This window comes from Neopelma chrysocephalum, unplaced genomic scaffold (genome assembly GCF_003984885.1).
Source record: "Neopelma chrysocephalum unplaced genomic scaffold, ASM398488v2 Primary Assembly neopelma1_23, whole genome shotgun sequence".
Classification (NCBI taxonomy): domain Eukaryota; kingdom Metazoa; phylum Chordata; class Aves; order Passeriformes; family Pipridae; genus Neopelma; species Neopelma chrysocephalum.
In genome coordinates this window covers 16,607,212-16,622,909 of record NW_020897691.1, presented here as the reverse complement: position 1 = coordinate 16,622,909, position 15,698 = coordinate 16,607,212, and the positions used below count along the sequence as shown (strand labels likewise).

Below are 15,698 nucleotides of genomic sequence, written 5' to 3'. Positions count from 1 at the left end.
CAACAGGAACAGCCAATTAGTTTTGTGACTTGTCTTAACATGAATCTGGAGTTCAAAGCTGAAGTTGAAATATTACTTTGAGATGAAATATTATCATCAGTGTAGAACAAGCCATTGCAACCAAGAAACCAACAGGAAAAATAGTAGTGATCACATAGAGTAAGTGCTAAAACAGTGTGAGCATTTTCTTCAGATGTCTTGAATTTTCCTTTTCCATTTCCAATGAAAATGCTACAGAACTGAAAAGTTGAAGGAAGAAAAATCTCCTACTACACGTGCCCTGTTCAACACATGCCAGTCTCCATGTCAAACATGCTATTTTGCAGCTAGCTCACCTGGGGAAGAGTAGGTTCACAAAGGATCACTCACGTATTTTCTTCTCACACTTCTCTTACTAACTTTTGCTTTACATTCTCTGTGATAATGGGAAAGGGCTGGGAATAATTCTGCCATTTATTGGTGATGTTGATTAAATGTGTGTGAAAGATGCTCAGCTGAGCATGCAGAGCTCTGGCAGTTTGTACCAGGTAATGGTTTGGTGTTTGTACTCCCTAAGGAGAGCTGTGCATGCTGCCAGATTCTCCTGGCCTAATTGATAACATTGCAACACCACTTGCATAGTCTCTTAATTGGTATTTATCAGATGTTTTTCTTCTGTTTACAAGCTTTTTCCTCTTTTTTAAATAAGTAGAAGAGAAATGCATTTATGCGTGTTTTGCAATTTCTCTGAAGAACTAATTTCTTCACCTGCAGGAACTTCAGAGGGACATAGAGAAACATAGCACTGGAGTGGCATCTGTTCTCAATCTGTGTGAAGTACTTCTTCATGACTGTGATGCTTGTGCCACAGAAGCAGAGTGTGACTCTATCCAGCAGGCTACACGTAATCTGGACAGAAGATGGAGGAACATTTGTGCAATGTCAATGGAAAGGCGACTTAAGTAAGTCTAAAATGCCTACAAATTAGTATTTCCTTCCACTGGCAGAAATACAGGGTGGTATGTATGTTATATGGTTGTAGTGCTGAATAAAAGAGTGTAGGGGTCAGTAAAAGATCATATATATTGTATAAAAGCCATTAGCTTCTATGCTGGGGGTTAGGGGGGAACCCCAAAATTTTGGGTTGTACATGCATTATACAAGGTACAGATAAAAATCATCAAATGTCGCTCACAAGTCCTTTGATAGAATGATGCGATATTTCCCATGCTTCACAGGAATGAGAGAGAAACTAGAGAAAGCTTAGATGATAGCAGGAACTCCAAGAGATTTAGAAAACATGACCTAAAAGGGAGGCTGTAACACTCAAGTTTGCCCTAGAACTACTGAGATTGATGGGGAAACTAGTTATCGAATGGGTGGAATGTTATTCCAGATATTAGGGGTTTCATGTACCTAATGCTCCTCAACAGTTTCTGTTATGTCTGGTTTTGTTTATTTGGAAGAAATCTGGGACTGAATACTCATATGAAGTTCCTTGCCTGCCCACCTGAGCTGTGCTGAGCAAGTGAGGGCCATAGCACCCATGAATCTTGGGTGTAGTCTGGTTTACTGCACATGCTTAGACCATCTGTAGGCTACATGCCCATCATATCCAGAAGATTCGTTGTTTTCTATTGCCATATCGGATAGCATGGGTGATTTCAACAGCAGTACTGATGTAGGCTAGATCAGGCCAATGCTATGTACTGCGTGCTGACTAGTAATAACATGGTTACAGGTTTAAAATCCTGTATTTATTATCATTGTAAATTATTAATCTTATTTCTTTGATGTTTACGTAGTTATATAAACAACTCTAGGTAGAATTTATGACTTTTCAAAATGCTGAATTAAGCTTTTTATGATCTTTGGTTTTGTGGAGTATTCTTAAGGTATTTAGTAAATTTTTTCTTTATTTTATGCAAAACATTCATTGCTTTTAAGTTGTGTTGCTCTATATCCATAGATTGATATCTTTAAGTCATTTTATACTATTGCCATGACAATTCTTGTGTAGAATATATATATAGATACAGCTTATTAGTTCTATTTTTGGATATATATGAGCTCTTCATACCTTTGTGTCCAACAAATCAATTCAGAACTATTTTAAGTTAATGTGGAACAATGCATTGAACTTTATTTTACCTTCTTACAATGTACACATTATGCTTTAGCTGATTTGTACTGAGCTATCAATATTTAGGATCTGTATTGTGCTAGAAACAATTGTTCACATTAAAAAGCAACTTTCCAGATGTCAAAATTCCATTTAAACATATCATCAACAAAGCATAAATTTTGCATAGATCAGGTGCTTTTTAGTCCTGCATGTCTAAGATTTGGGAAATATGTATTTTGTATGTTCTGCTGTGAAATAACCTGTCCCAAAAAAGATTCTGTTATTTTAAATCAAGTGATGCTGAACTTTCTTGGCATTTTACAGTCTCAGTATTAAGCCCATTTGATTTCAGTGTCAAGTGTTTGGCACTGTTTTTACATATTCCCTTGAAGTCAAAATGGTTTTTTTTAAACATTAACTTTTGGAGTTTTTAAAATAAAAATACTTTTACAGTGTATATTGAGAGGAAGCACTTTACCACTAGTTGGTAAATGAAAAAAAAAAAGTTCATGTCCCTTTGCAATGCATAATAATGACAACTTTAAAATATATACTGCAACTTCTTTGGCATTTCTGCAGTTTAAGGTAGTGTGGATTTCTGGTCTCTAAAATACTGGCTTAGGTACCTACAACGGGACTGTATTTCAGAAGTTATTTAACATGTGCTCAGCTTTTAGAACTCCTATTACAACAATAACTTTTTTTATACTGATTCCAAAATTAGATGCATTTAAAAAAAAAAAGCCTTCATCTTATTCTAGCTCAGTCTGGAATGAGACAGCCTTCCCTGTGGTCTGTTTATAGCCTGGATGTCTGAGTTAGATTAATAGTCAGTTATTCTCTGGTGCAGTGTTAGTTTGCTGTTTTAGATGATTGGTTAAAGTTCTGTAGGTCAACTGGCCATCAGTCCAAACGTTTCCTGATTTTCCATTATCTATTGCAGAATTGAAGAGACCTGGAGGCTATGGCAAAAATTTTTGGATGACTACTCTAGATTTGAAGACTGGCTAAAAGTCTCTGAGAGGACAGCTGCTTTCCCAAGCTCCTCTGGTGTGCTTTACACTGTTGCTAAGGAAGAACTGAAGAAATTTGAGGTGATTTATAATGGTTGAAATTTAATACCTACTGATCACATTGCAGCAGCCAGCTGGTGTTCTTCCTTCCCATAACCAAGTCACTCAGCAGAGATGCTGTATTAATATAGTGGAGTTGATGATTTTGTAGCTGCCTTCAGTGTCAGCTTTCTAGAATGAAAAAGCAGTAGAAGGTGGCAACTGGAAATGCTAATAAATCAGTTCACTCTCCCTTCCTGTTTATTCACCAAAGCTAGATTTCTCACCTTTTTTATTTCTGCAACTTTTTAATATGTCCAGACAGTAGGTGCTCCAGAGCCGTTGTAAATCTTCCTTCACCAAATACAACTTCAAATGCATGCTGCATGTCTTATCTTTTGCTTTGATTTTATGCCCCTCTTTTTTCTATAACTCTCTGAACTCTTTTTGTATAATGCACAATAACCCCCTTTTAGATCCTTACACCTGAAATTTATGTTCATGCAGATACTGTTACATGTCCACATGGTGTCCCCTTGTGACTTAAAAGTGCATGCTTCAAAACTGACAAGCTGTCACTTTGGTCGGTGCTCAGGAGCTTGTTACATAGCTCTATTGTATCTATTATGTTGTGATGGCTTGTCTCATAATCACAGTGGATTGTATACCTGTGTGTAAAGCACACGTCTTATGGCTAGTCACTGGTGAAAATAATTTCCTTGGATTCATATTTGCAAAGAGTATATCAAAATGAGAGAGAAAAATAGAACAAATTATCTAGGCAATTCTGTAAACAGGTACTGTAAAGTATTTGCCGTGAAGAAGAAATGCGAATTTTAAACAATGTCTAAGACCAGTTAATACTTTTTGGTTTAACAATTAATTCAAAAACATAAACTGTGAAGTACTGGTTTGAGTTTTGTAATTGACATTCACATTTCTGAATTTACTGGCCAGGTTTTGTTGTTAAACAGACTTCACTATGCCAGACTTCATTATGGTGAGTTAGGTTACCATAGTATTAAAATGTTTGCTTCCTGGACACAAGTACTCTGCCTCAGACGTCTTTCCCTTTGCCCCATCATTGAGTGATCAGGATCTAAATCTCTTGTTTAGCAAGTCTCTGTTTGAGAAGCAGTACCAAAAGTATATTGACTCTTTGATTTTCACGGCTGAACTGACTTTGCCCAAAGTCTGTTTCATTGAACCTCAACTGTCATGGTGACCTTTCCTCTCCAGCAGAATTGTGGATGCTTTTGCTCTCAGCAGGAACTAGATGTGAAGAGTGTAACCTCTGCATAAGCCTGCTTTTGATGTAGTTTGGTTCTTTCTCTTTTTTCCTTCTTTTTTTTTTTTTTCCTGACCACCTACTTTCTGTGCCTACCAAATACCGGGAATGGAAGCTAGAAAATTGTGGTTTTCAAATGCAGCAGAATTCAGCGACTTCGTTGTGAAGTCAGTATAAATCAACCATTTATAGATACTAACAGAAGCAAGTTTCTGCTTTAATCAGACATTTTTTTCTAATTTTGTTTTCCTCTCCTGCACTTGAATTAAAAAAAACCAACAACACAACAACAAAAAAAGAGGTCATGGGACCATATGAGAGCCTTTCAGTTCCTGAGCACAGAAGTCAGAAATGTCTCTCACTGACTTCACTGTATGAAATCAAACTCCTTCCTCTCCAGTAGTTTATGGAGAAATGAAAAGAGGTTATAGGAAGGAATGCAACAGATGAATTCTTGTGTAGCTGAGATGAAGAAATGGAAAGCAAATAAACAGCTGTTCTTTTGCTGGAGGAGGCTTGGTAACAGGTGAAACAACAACTGCACACTTTTAGATTTCATGATCCCAGTAAATACAGTCAGATTTGTGCCTCTAGTATAAGAATCCTTGTGCAATTTTAAATTAATTCAGTTCTACTGAGCATTTCACTCCAATTGCAAGCCCATTTGCTCCTTTTTGGCTCTCCTCTACCCAATTTGATGGCTATTTAATGAAGATAATTGTTATATTGAAAGAACTCTACAGACTTTGATCTTTTTTCCAACCAGTGTCTTTACTTTCCTCTCTGGTAATATAGCAGAAATGTGCTTATTTCATTTTTAGCTTTGAATGGTACAATATGAGGAGTATATATTTTTATGTAGAAAACTCATGTGTAATTAAAATTTACGTACTGAAGTATATTAGCTGTCACACTTCTACAGTCCTTATTAAGGGAGGTGTCTAGTTTTGGGAGAGATTGACTGTTTATTTGCATTGTGAGGAATATCAAAGAGCAAGTTTTGTAGAACTACAATGGGATCCAAACCCTACTTGTATCAGAAGAGAGCTGATTTAGTCTGGTTTTAAGTCTTCCTTTGATTGATTGCTTTTCTATTTCTGTGATAAGATAAAAACAAGTAGATTTTTGAAAAATAGTATTGATCTTCTGTTATTATGATTTTTAAGTGATTAATTCAGACCTTTCTCTACAAGGTGCTTTCTCCAAGCTTTGTGATTGTGTGCTGATTTAAAAGTAAACCAGCAGAAGAAATGAACCCAACTCCAGAGAGGTTACAAGTCAGAGTTACAATTCACTAAAAAAGAAAGGATTACAATGAATGCAATGATACAGGGAAAACTGGTTTTAACCCACAAAGACAGATGTATAACCCCACACCGTGGGACAAGAACAGACCAGTGTTCATCCACCCCTGTGCTGAGCACCATATGCCCCCCTGGGGGCAAAGTAAAAGGAAAGGAAACCTATTGATCTGGATGATGGTCGCAGTTCTGTCTAAGTGATGATCACAGTCTTGTCGAGAGTGACAGTCACAGCCCTGTTGAAGTTCTGGTCCTCCTCTGGATCCAACAAGTGGTACCAGAAGTCCCAAAACCCCAAGATTATATATGCTCAGGTTCAGGTGGGGATGTGTCAGTCATGGAATATTTTTGGAGTCTTTGATTGTCTAGGTGTTGCAGCTGCCTATTATGCCAGTCCAGTATGGCCCATTAGCAGAGATGACTCCTCAGGCTGGGTGTGAAGGTGGAATGCCTCCCTGGAGGGGAGTTATCACAGCTGAATCATTGGTGTGAAGACAAAGAAACACAACAGAGTTCTTTAATACCCGGCTTGTAGCCTGAGGTGTCAGGTGTGCCCTGGGCAGCTGCTGCAAATGATCCATTATTAACAGTCCATCAGAAATGACATAGAGTGTGTAGAATACACAGTTTTGATTATACCCACATACTGATAAACTGGTCCCGGCCCCTCTAACTAGGACAGATTGCTGGTCACAACATGAAACTCGTGGGCTAAATCACCTATGCACCCTAGCTACATGACTGAGGCTCTTAAAATAGCATCAAAAGTAGATGGTGCCAACATTTACCCAGACATAAGTTGGCATGAATATTCATGCGATTTTCTTTCCATTAATATTTTAAGACAAAACTTGTTTCACAGAATCACAGAATATGCTGAGTTCGAAGAGACCCACAAGGATCGAGTCCAACTCCTGGCCCTGCATAGGACCATCCCCAAGAGTCACACCATGTGCCCAAGAGTATCATCCAAATGCTTCTTGAATTCTGTCAGGCTTGGTGCTGTGAACACTTCCCTCGGGAGCCTGTTTCAATATCCAACCACCCTCTGGGTGAAGAACCTTTTTTGTAATATCCAACCTAAACCTCCCCTGACATAACTTCAGGCCATTCCCTCGGGTTCTGTCACTAATCACCACAGAGAAGAGATCAGTGCCTGCCCTTGCTCTTCCCCTCATGAGGAAGTTGTAGACTGCAATGAGATCTCCCCTCAGTCTCCTCTTCTCCAGGTTCTGAACAGACCAAGTGACCTCAGCCACTCCTCATACGGCTTCCCCTCAAGGCCCTCCACCATCTTTGTTGCCCTCCTTTGGACACTCTCTAACAGCTTAATATCTTTCTTACATTGTGGTGCCCAAAACTGCACACAATATTCAAAGTGAGGCTGGCCCAGTGCAGAGCAGAGTGGGACAATCCCCTCCCTCACCCAGCTGGCGATGCTTTGCCTGATGCCCCCCAGGACACGGTTGGCCCTCCTGGCTGCCAGGGCACTGCTGACTCATATTCAACTTGCCATCGACCAGGACCCCCGGGTCCCTTTTCCGTGGCATTGCTTTCCAACATCTCATTCCCCAGCCTGTATGTACATCCAGGGTTGCTCCATCCCAGTCGCAGAATCCAGCACTTCCCCTTGTGGAATTTATATACCGGTATACTGAAGATTAAGAGATTATTCATTTAAAACAATTTTTCAGTATTTTTGGTAAAACACAGAATAAACAATTGCTCAAATCTCTTCAATGTTTGCATTTCAGTAAATTCCGTATGTGTAAAGAAATCCAGTGAAGCCACAGGAATCTTGGATTTCTATTCCTTTTTCTAAAAAAGAAGTGTCATTTTCATTGTTTGTATTTCTATTCTCAAATACAAAGGCATATGATTGAGTAGAAAGAAGGAGGGGTTTTTGTGCTTATTTTGCCTTTGTAATGGATATTCATGTTGTAATTTCTCGTTCAGTGAACTATGTCAGTTCTATAAACTTTTTTCTGGTTGGGTTTCTTTGGTTTGTTGGGGTTTGGGTTTTTTGAGGTTTTTTTTTTTGCTAATTTTATCAGAAGGCAGTATCCCTATAGGGTAGCCCTCCGGACATGTCTGCAACTACTGTCAGCTTTACACAGATCAGAGTGTAGAATTAGGGTCAAAATAAAGCAAGAGACCTATATATGTGCCCTGATTTCAGTAATTAAAATCCAATGATGTCTTTTGTTCATATTGCTTTAGGCCTTCCAGAGACAAGTGCATGAAAGTCTGACTCAACTGGAACTGATCAACAAACAATATCGACGCCTGGCCAGAGAGAACCGCACTGACTCTGACTGCAGCCTCAAACAGATGGTTCACGAGGGGAACCAGAGATGGGACAATTTGCAAAAGCGAGTTACCTCCATCCTGCGCAGACTAAAAGTATTTTTCCATTTTTAAGATTTCAGTTTCACTACTATAGTTATGAAGCAAGGGTACTTCAGAAGCTTTCAGTTTAATGCATCTGCAGTCAGAGTGATTTCTACCTTTGGAAGAGGAAGGAAATTTATCAGTTCACTTTGTCTGGGGTAACCAAAGCATAGTGTGTAGGGAAATGCTTGGTGACCTGAAACACCACCTTCTTCACAGAAGATGACTTTCATAGGTCAGCTAATTGCAGCTGAAGATGATGTTACTGAAAAGGGAACCTTAGAAAGCATGTAGGAAATGAAAGAAGATGGTGTACTGGGTTTAAATTAGACTTGATGGGAACAAAAACCATTTCCCCACTATTGCTGGGGGTTTTCATGTTGTTTGGTCATTTCATGCCGCTCCATTTTCCACCCTCCAGCATTTTATCAGCCAGCGTGAGGAGTTTGAAACAGCACGCGATAGCATCCTGGTATGGCTAACAGAGATGGACCTGCAGCTGACCAACATTGAGCATTTCTCAGAGTGTGATGTCCAAGCAAAGATAAAGCAACTTAAGGTAAAGAACAATCGAGTAGTTATAGAAGGAGGAATGAAAGAAGGGATAAAAACATGCCATGGTGCGAAAGGAATTTAAGAAACATTATCCAGAAATGCAGCCTGATATGGTTCCTTTACTTGCAGGCTGAGACTGCAACCTCAGGAGTTATGGGCTATGTCAGGTTTCAATATGTACTTTTCTGTCAGCATAGAAAATCCTTGAACTGTGAAAAATGTAAAAAGAAAAGCCAAGGGTGATAGTCTGATAGTCTCCTTTCCCTCATCAGAAGAGGGAATGTTAATAAAAATTATTTATGTTAAGTATCCACTATTGCTGATATCTAGTAACTACTACATTTGTCAACCATTTTGGCATCAGAAAAATAATTATCTGGAGAGAAAAATACCAAATGTCACATCCAAAATTCCAGTGTTTTAGGTTTAGCATCTGTGTTCGTTCTCGACATTTGGTCGTGGGCATGGCTTGTTTAGTCTTTCCAAATACAGCAAGTGAGGAATGAGATGGTAAACCATGAAGTATCACTGGTTTTGGCTTGAAAGACTGTGGAATGCTAAATTTAATTACTCATTGTTGCTCATGACAGAATATTTGGAACAATCCCTGTTTGTTACCCACACCATTCTTTCTGTAAAACTCTTAAGACTTGTATTCTTAATTACCCAGATTGTTGTCATGTTGCTTTTGTTGATAAAGCATGGGCTTTTCTTTTACTCAGGCTTTCCAGCAAGAAATTTCACTGAACAACAGCAAAATTGAGCAGATAATTGTGCAAGGTGAGCAACTCATTGAGAAAAGTGAGCCCCTGGATGCAGCAGTCATTGAAGAAGAATTAGATGAGCTGCGTCGTTACTGTCAAGAGGTCTTTGGACGTGTGGAACGCTATCACAAGAAACTTATCTGCCTTCCTGTGTGTATATTTAGATATGTATTTATTTGTTTGGTTTGTTGCCATTTTACAAATATGAGAATGAGGAGAGAGAAAGATCTTGAAATGAACTAACGTAAAACTTGCGTAACATTCCTAAAGTCCTGTGGTTAAATTTTATTACAACCCTGACTGTCTACCTCCCTTCACTACATGCTGTTTGTATCCTGTTCAGAGAGCAAACTCACCAGATCTGCAATTTCTGTAAATCGTAGTGAAAATCCATGCAAATCGGAGATTTATAAAACTTTATTCCTGTGGGTAGCAATGTGGTACTGGTAATAGAAACATCTCTCTGCACTGTCAGATAGTTTGATGGGCGGCTTTGTGAGTTTGAGATTTTTTTTAAAAGACAATGATAAAATTATTCTCCCCCTCAGAAGAGATGGAAATTTATCTCCAGAACTGAACACACAGATGAAAAACTGGGAGGAAAACAATTTTTGGTAGCTAAAGTCCAACTGAAAGAAAGGAACAAATGCAGGGGTTTCAAAATATGAAAGAACATAGTGAGAGCAGTGCTCACGATAAAGATCACTTATGCTTTCTATGAAGTGATTCCAGAGCTTTTTCTAACTTGATATTTCCCTTGCAGTTGCATCAATAAAAGTCTGGAGTATTTGCCTGATGTGAGACTTTATGGTGCCTTAAGTAATTAAAATGAGCTGGCACTTTGATCTTTTCTGTTGCTTTGTTTTTTTACTACAGCTTAAAAATAATGAAGGGAAAGGGAAAAAGAAGGCAAAATGAAAACCACATCGTGTGATTGTCACCTATTGCTGCTTTATTTCACTGACCCAGGCTGACGATGCAGTGCCTATGCATGTTTCATTGATTGGTTCTGTTTGCATTGTGCTTCTAGCTAACAGATGATGAACGTGACCTCTCTGACAGAGAGGTAGATCTGGATGAATCAGCAGATCTCTCTGACATACGCTGGCATGACAAATCTGCGGACAGTGTTCTCTCCCCGCATCCCTCTTCCAACCTTTCGCTGCCTCTTTCTCAGCCTGTGAGAAGTGAGCGATCAGGGAGAGATACCCCTGCAAGTGTGGACTCCATTCCCCTGGAGTGGGATCATGACTACGACCTTAGCAGAGACCTGGAGACAGCTGTTTCACGGGCACTGCACTCTGAAGAAGATGGAGGACAAGAAAAGGACTTCTACCTGAGAGGAGCAGCTGGTATAGCAGGTATGGTAGCAAACTGTGTGTTCTGTTTTCTCCAAGTAAAAAGAAGGAAATATTGCATGTGAGATTTCTTGGCCAAGATTCTCATGGAAAAGTATTTTAAATAGCCCCTGATGACTTTGAATAGCATTTCCTAAGTGATTTCAGTGGCCCTTTGGCCTTAGACACAGTGATGAGGTTTCCTGGATGATGACAGCCCTGGAAAATGGCAAAGGCATATATGATATCACAGGGAGTTGGCTGTGTATTTAGGCTTGTGGCCTGCCAGATGGGATATGTCATCTGTAACAGCACTGCATCCTAAGTTATTCTGACTAGACGAAACTATACTGGATATGGCAAGAAGTGCAGAACAAACTGATGAAGAAATGATGTGGGAGAGATCCACAGAAGAAATCATCAAGTGTTTAAGTAAAAATCTTAACTCAGTCCTTACCCAGACAAGACTCCAGCAACTGAGTGTTTAGTCTGAGGTGGGATCTTGGGTCTTGCTCTCCAGTGCAGTTGGAAATCCTTTCTAAATGTGTGCTTTGTGTAATAAATCTTAACAAGTGAAAGTACCAAGATGCAGCTAGTAGTGGGGGAAGACATATTAGTGTATTATACTCTGATCTTGTGGCTGCCTTTTGCTTTCCAGGTCATTGCTCTGAAAAGAGTCAGGTTTGCCTGGATATTGACTTTGTAGCAGCCTCCATGTGTTTCAGTCTTCATCTTTGTCCTTCTCCAGAGAGGATGTCTGCCTTTATATATTCCATCCTATGAAAAGGACTCCTGCTGTAAGGAGACAGCCATTGCTGACCTGTCAATTTAGACTGTGCTTTTATTTTTTCAGATGTAGAGATCCCTGAAACTCTTGAGGCCTATGTAACACTCACAGAAAACGCCCTCAGAAATATCTCTGGTAGGCATCATAAAAGACTAAGCATAGCCAGATGCAAATACCAAAGTGCAAAAGCATAACTTCTTTCTCTTCTCTTAGCATCTTCTATCTTTTCACAACTTATAATATACATATTTCTTACATGGCAGCATTGGCATCTTAACGTAGAATTATCCTGCTTTACTACTGCGCTTAAAGGTAGCATTAGGTGCATGGATGAAACGATGTTTGAAGTATTAGCCCTCCCATCTTGGCTAACTGGACTAAACTGATCTGACTGGTCTTTATTCTCTGGGGTCCCTCAATGGGACTTAATACATTGTTACATCTCTGAGAGAAGCGTATTTTCTACAAAGATTAAGGCTGAAGGAAAAGTTATAGAGCAAATCCTAATTTTTCAGGTTTGCATTTATTTTTTTTTAACACAGCCACAGCTTGGATTATCATGTAGATACACACTTTTAGGTTAGTTGTAGTTTCCTGTGATAAAAATGTGAAGTTGAGGTACTGTAGTCCAGTGTCTTTCTCATAGTCTTGTATATTGGAAAATTATTTCTTTTCTCATTATATTTTTCACAAGATTAAACCTATTGTTTCCTTTGTTAGATGCACTTGCAAATACATTTTCTCATGATTTCACAGTTCTCCTCTTTCAAATTTTTACTTCATTGCAAATCTGAAATAGCAAACATTGAAGTCTTAGCATCTGTGACACAAGCCTCAGGTCCACTGTTCATTTTTATTAATTCCCCAAATTAGTGAAATAATATTATAATTGATTAAGAGTATAAGTAATACCAATACTTATGGAAAATGTATTTAGTTTTCTGACCTGTGAACATTTTGAAAGTAGTGAGGGAAAAGCAATATTGAGCACTTTGTCCTGTCCATTTGGGGTGAGGCAGTGTTTTATATAACAAAAATATTAATCATCCAAGACGTTCCATTTTCTTTAATTAGAAGGACAGAAGGCTCTCCTTTTCGATGCATGTGTCTCTATGAATAAATTCAAACTGTCTTTGTAAACAGATGGAAATCAGGCACAGTGATAGAATATGGATAAGTGGGATCTCATGTGGTCCTCTAGGCTGCAGCCTGCTTCACATTAGAGTTGTCTGTAGCTAGTTCATATCACAGAATTCAGCTGACCTCTATAAGGAAAATACAAGTTAGTCCTGCTTCAAAAATATAGGTATAAGTTCCAAATGGCTGGAATGAATAATACCATCTTGCAGATATGTTAAGCATAGTCTTTATCAAATACCTAATTGGAAAAATGCTATACATTTTGCTGCTTAGTGTGGTTGCCTAAATCAGTCATTGACTACTTGCTGCAGGCCTTCAAGATGTCCAGTCATCTAAGGATTTTGAGAATATGATTATAACAGCATCACTTAACATTTGTATGCCGCTTTTAATCTTTAATATTGTATACCAATAGGATCCTTTCATCAAAATTCCATTGTTTTTTAGTGGAGAAAGGTAATACAAAGAGAAATAAAGATAAATTTTCTCACGGATTTAGATCATACCCAAATGAGCATTTGGGTTACAAGGTTTTATTTGAAAGTGTTTGTGAAAGGGAGCAAGGTGTTTTCAAAAATCAGTGAGGTTAGAGTATGCTTTGCTGAGAACTTTCCCCTTAAAAGAAGGTGAGGCATTCAATATGGGGAAGAAGTCCCTTCAGAATAATTTACAAGCCTGCTTTAAACTGTGGACTCTTTGATAGTATGCTTATGGCAATCACGTTCACTGGTATAGTCCCTCTGAAGGTTGCTAACATCCTCTAACATGACTAGTTACCACTTCACTTTGACATTGTACCACTCATACTACTGCAGCCACATTTCTCCTTTACTGTCTAATCTAGATAGTATTCCTGATATCTATTCTGCTTGGACAAAGGAAAGAAAAACCTCTAGAAAAATTTGGGTGACAATCGCTCTTTTTGGTTTTGATACAGGAGAACCTGGAGCCCTGGAAGCACGTATCCGACAGCTGGACAAGGCCTTAGACACCAGTCGTTTCCAAATACAGCAAACAGAAAACATCATCCGCAGCAAAACACCTACAGGACCAGAACTTGATTCCACTTACAAAGGATATGTGCGTGTATTTTGGAGCATAAGTCAAATATGCACTTTAAGCTTAGCTTTGCTATTGAAAGAAATATAGCTGTTTCAACAAAGCAATTAACTATAACTGCTTCTCAAACTTACTCATGGTTACTACCCTTAACCACAACATGCTAATGTTGTTTATGTTATTAGTGTGTTTACAATAGCATGAGATTACAGGAACATGACTCTAAGGAATTTATTTTCTTATTACATTTTTGCAGATGTCCAAAAATACTCCCTCACACGTTTTCGTCCATCTAATGATGATATCCTTGTTTGAAATTCATCTGCTTTTGAAAGCAGGTTTTATAGCTTCAGGCACAGTATTCATCTTGCTAATGAATTATAAACATGCATCATGTAAGCAAGGTTGCATATGTGGAATCCGTAATTAAAAAGCTTTCTCAGGGAGGTTTCCTGGAAGAAGCATCTTTCCATAAGTCATTCAAATAATTTTAGTACAGACAGAATTTAAAAATTAGCTGCTTGGATGCATAGTAATATTTCCACATTTAGGTTAATTTTCTTTATCACATCTTCTAGTGTTTTTGCTAGAATGTCTTAACATTTAGAAAAGATGACACCTAAAGACATCTAGTACGATTTGGCGTAGTTGCACTGAGTTATTTTTGTTTAGTCTGAACTTGGACTTTAAGCCTTTTTCTTCTCCATATACATTTTTTTAGTAGTGTCAGGACAGATTGTTAAAGTAATAGGTTTTTCTCTTCACGCTTAAACTTCCTTTTGGAAATTTCTGGAAGTTGCATTGTAATTTGCATTGTCCGTGCAATTAGTCCTGTACAGTGCGTATTGAAAAGGGATTTTTTGTTTATTAACACAGATGAAACTACTAGGTGAGTGCAGTGGAAGCATAGACTCAGTAAGAAGGCTTGGAAATAAACTGAAGGAGGAAGAAGAAAAATTATCAGGACTTATTAACATGAACAGTACTGAAACACAAACAGCTGGTAAGTAACATGTAGTTCATTTGATGAAAACCAATTTTGAAAAGAAGCAAACATGCAAAGTTTTTCTAAATAAACACTTGGTATTATTTACTGACATATATATTTACATGACTGTCTGTTACCATGTTCTGTTTAACATCTTTTATTAGGAATAGTAAGTATTCCTTGTATATGCCCTATAAAAAGATTAGACATAGAAGCTCATTTTAAGAACCCCTTCATATCATAAGGCATAACCCTAAGCCTTTCAGAAAGTCCCTGTGGATGCAATGCATTTTTGTTGTAAGTTTTCTGATGAAAAATGTTGCTTACATTGTTGTACAAAACACATAAGTCAGCATTTATTTCCTCTGATAATAACTTTCACTTCTAAGATTATCTGCCTACAGTAAAGGAATTTATTTTAGTGTGACCTGACAAATTTTAAACATCAGCTGTAGAACAGGAGGTATTGCATTATAAAAATATGGATTTATTCCAGAGACTGTAAAGGCATCATCTCCATTCCTAGCTTGGCAAGATATGCTACCCATGCAGTCTCTTTTATTTTGCTGCGAGTTTGGGGTTTTTTTAAATTTTAAGTTGATGGAATTATGTAATTGTCCTTCTGCCATAACATTTGAAGATAACTAATAGCAGAAATAGCCCCTAATTTGTTTCTTTTTAGTGCAGGTGTTTATCCAATGCAGCAGCAGTAGCTTAGGCAAATATAGTGAGGTATGAGCATTAAATTATGATACGCACAAATACCAATAATAAATATGTGTGGTTAGTTAGACATATTCAGATGTCTTGTCCAGTTTGCACTTACGCTAATTTATGATGTCTTTTTTATTGCCAGCATAACCTGTTTTAGAGATCTGCATGTATCAACTTATTTATGTTCATAGAAGTCTGACATTAGAAAGTGATAAAAT

General features: G+C 38.1%; 1 protein-coding gene across 20 annotated transcripts in view; it reads left to right on the top strand.

Moving 5' to 3' along the window:
* Positions 1 to 15,698, top strand: part of SYNE1 (spectrin repeat containing nuclear envelope protein 1) — a 309,124-nt gene that overhangs the window by 279,362 nt on the left and 14,064 nt on the right. For 14 of the 20 annotated variants that reach the window (XM_027688501.1, XM_027688404.1, XM_027688437.1 and 11 more), the window contains 9 exons: positions 754 to 941; positions 3,048 to 3,198; positions 7,966 to 8,148; positions 8,558 to 8,695; positions 9,414 to 9,605; positions 10,486 to 10,816; positions 11,646 to 11,714; positions 13,657 to 13,799; positions 14,655 to 14,781. In XM_027688501.1, the coding sequence (XP_027544302.1) occupies positions 754 to 941; positions 3,048 to 3,198; positions 7,966 to 8,148; positions 8,558 to 8,695; positions 9,414 to 9,605; positions 10,486 to 10,816; positions 11,646 to 11,714; positions 13,657 to 13,799; positions 14,655 to 14,781 (1,522 nt within the window). The remainder of the gene's footprint in view (positions 1 to 753; positions 942 to 3,047; positions 3,199 to 7,965; positions 8,149 to 8,557; positions 8,696 to 9,413; positions 9,606 to 10,485; positions 10,817 to 11,645; positions 11,715 to 13,656; positions 13,800 to 14,654; positions 14,782 to 15,698) is intronic. The other 6 variants (XM_027688509.1, XM_027688518.1, XM_027688432.1 and 3 more) reach the window with 2 other exon arrangements.